General features: G+C 44.4%; 1 protein-coding gene across 1 annotated transcript; it reads left to right on the top strand.

The window, feature by feature from the left end:
• Positions 1-1,282: 1,282 nt before the first annotated feature.
• Positions 1,283-1,810, top strand: LOC113296446. Its single transcript, XM_026544754.1, has one exon. It carries the CDS (start codon positions 1,283-1,285, stop codon positions 1,808-1,810), a length of 528 nt encoding a protein of 175 aa, XP_026400539.1.

The raw sequence follows: 1,810 nt of genomic DNA, 5'->3' as shown, positions 1-1,810 counted from the left end.
ATTTTCATTTGGAGGTTATTTATTTTTAAATAAAAATATTTTAATTTTTAGGAAGAGGTACGCCAGTTTGCGGGGGAGGCTTACTGGCTGATCCCATCTAGCAGACATGTGGTATACGATGAGACTCGTCGTCGGGCGTTGTATAACACTCCCACAACCCTTCGTAGGTCCGGAACATCTGAAGGCCTCTTCAATTCAAGTCAGGAAGAACAAACATATCCCAACACTTATAGCGCCAGAGGATCTTTGCCGGAAACACAACACAGTTGCAAGCGTCCGGCTGCAGACCCTTCCGCATCGAATGCTTATTATGTCCCTCAGCCTTTTGAGAATAACCTCCCTGTAGAGCCCAACCCGTTCATGGCGTATGCCTCCCGGTGAATAATGACCAACCAAACTCTGGTGAGTTTTTAGGGTTGAGCGTGGGTGGCAGTTGGCAGGGTAGTGTTCAGGGTAGTGGTCAGAGAAGTGATTATGGTGCTGATACAGATCTTGTGCCAGACAGTCAGTTTTTTGGGCAACTCTAGTAAAACTGGTCAAAATTGTGTTGATTAGCTAGGGCGTAGTAGATGTTTGCTATTTTGTTCTTGTATGATATATTTAGTTTCTCCTCATATATGTTGGACAGCGTATTATCCCTATTTTACGTTCTTCATATTTCGTGTTTATGTGCGATTTATAGTATTTTCTTTGTGACATTTACTAAACAATACGCCGTTTTAAATCCATTGCGATGCTGATAATAATTGTTTTTAGCTGAAAAATGGAGTCCGCTATCGTCAGATATATGCGACGACGGAGAGAGGCTACATACCCTAAACGATACCACGATGATAACCATGGAGATTATGCAATCATGTATCATCAAATTTCGCAGGAGGCGCATGATTTGCACCAACCTGAACCGGTCCAGGTTTTGAGAAGAAGAACCATTAACAGATGTCGTGTGGATGCAGATGCGAAGATGATGCAGGACTACTTCAATCCTGGTTGCAGATACGGACCTGAGCGTTTTAAGGGACGTCACAGTTTTCCCCGAGAACTTTTTCTTAAAATATTGCCTCAAATTTGCGCCAAAGACCCGGATTTTTTTTCAGCGAAGAGATGCTTGTAACATCCCGGGTCACTCTCCTCATATGAAAATGCTTGCCGTCATGAAACATCTGGCAAAGGGGGTAGCTGCATATAGCCTCGACGATTACACCCAGATGGCTGCGACAACCATATACATGTACGTTAAAAAGTTTATGGATGCACTTCTTTGGATTTTAACGACCGCTACATGAGGCTACCAACAACCGAAGATACTAGGAGGCTATTGGATCAGAACGAAGCTCGTGGTTTTCCAGGAATGCTTGGGAGCCTCGATTGCACCCATTGGGAGTGGAGGTTATGTCCCACCGAAGAAGCAGGCCGACACGTGGGACACGTTAAGAAACCAAATCTTGTTTTACAGGCAGTTGTTTCATACGATAGATGGTTCTGGCACTGTTATTTTGGCGAGACGGGGGCCGACAACGACCTGAATGTGTTTGCGCAGTCGAGATTATTTGATAGGAACAATGATGCCTTAGCCCCTCCTTGCAATTTTAGCATCAACGGTCACGAGTACGAGCATGAATACTATTTGGTGGACGACATCTACAATGAAATGCCGGGGGTGGTCCATAGCTATAAGAGACGCGAGATTATGCTGCTGGTCCATAAGAAATTTAATGAATACCACCACGCAAAGAGGAAGGGCGTGGAGCGTGTTTTTGGTGGTCTTAAGTCCAAATGGGGTATAATTAGGAATCCTTGTCGTTACTAG

Source organism: Papaver somniferum, chromosome 7 (genome assembly GCF_003573695.1).
Source record: "Papaver somniferum cultivar HN1 chromosome 7, ASM357369v1, whole genome shotgun sequence".
Classification (NCBI taxonomy): domain Eukaryota; kingdom Viridiplantae; phylum Streptophyta; class Magnoliopsida; order Ranunculales; family Papaveraceae; genus Papaver; species Papaver somniferum.
Note: the sequence above shows the minus strand (reverse complement) of the source record. Positions and strands in the feature narration are given on the sequence as shown.

Bases quoted from the DNA above. Each gene is read 5' to 3' on its own strand.
- LOC113296446 (XM_026544754.1), top strand. From the start codon at position 1,283: ATGAGGCTACCAACAACCGAAGATACTAGGAGGCTATTGGATCAGAAC.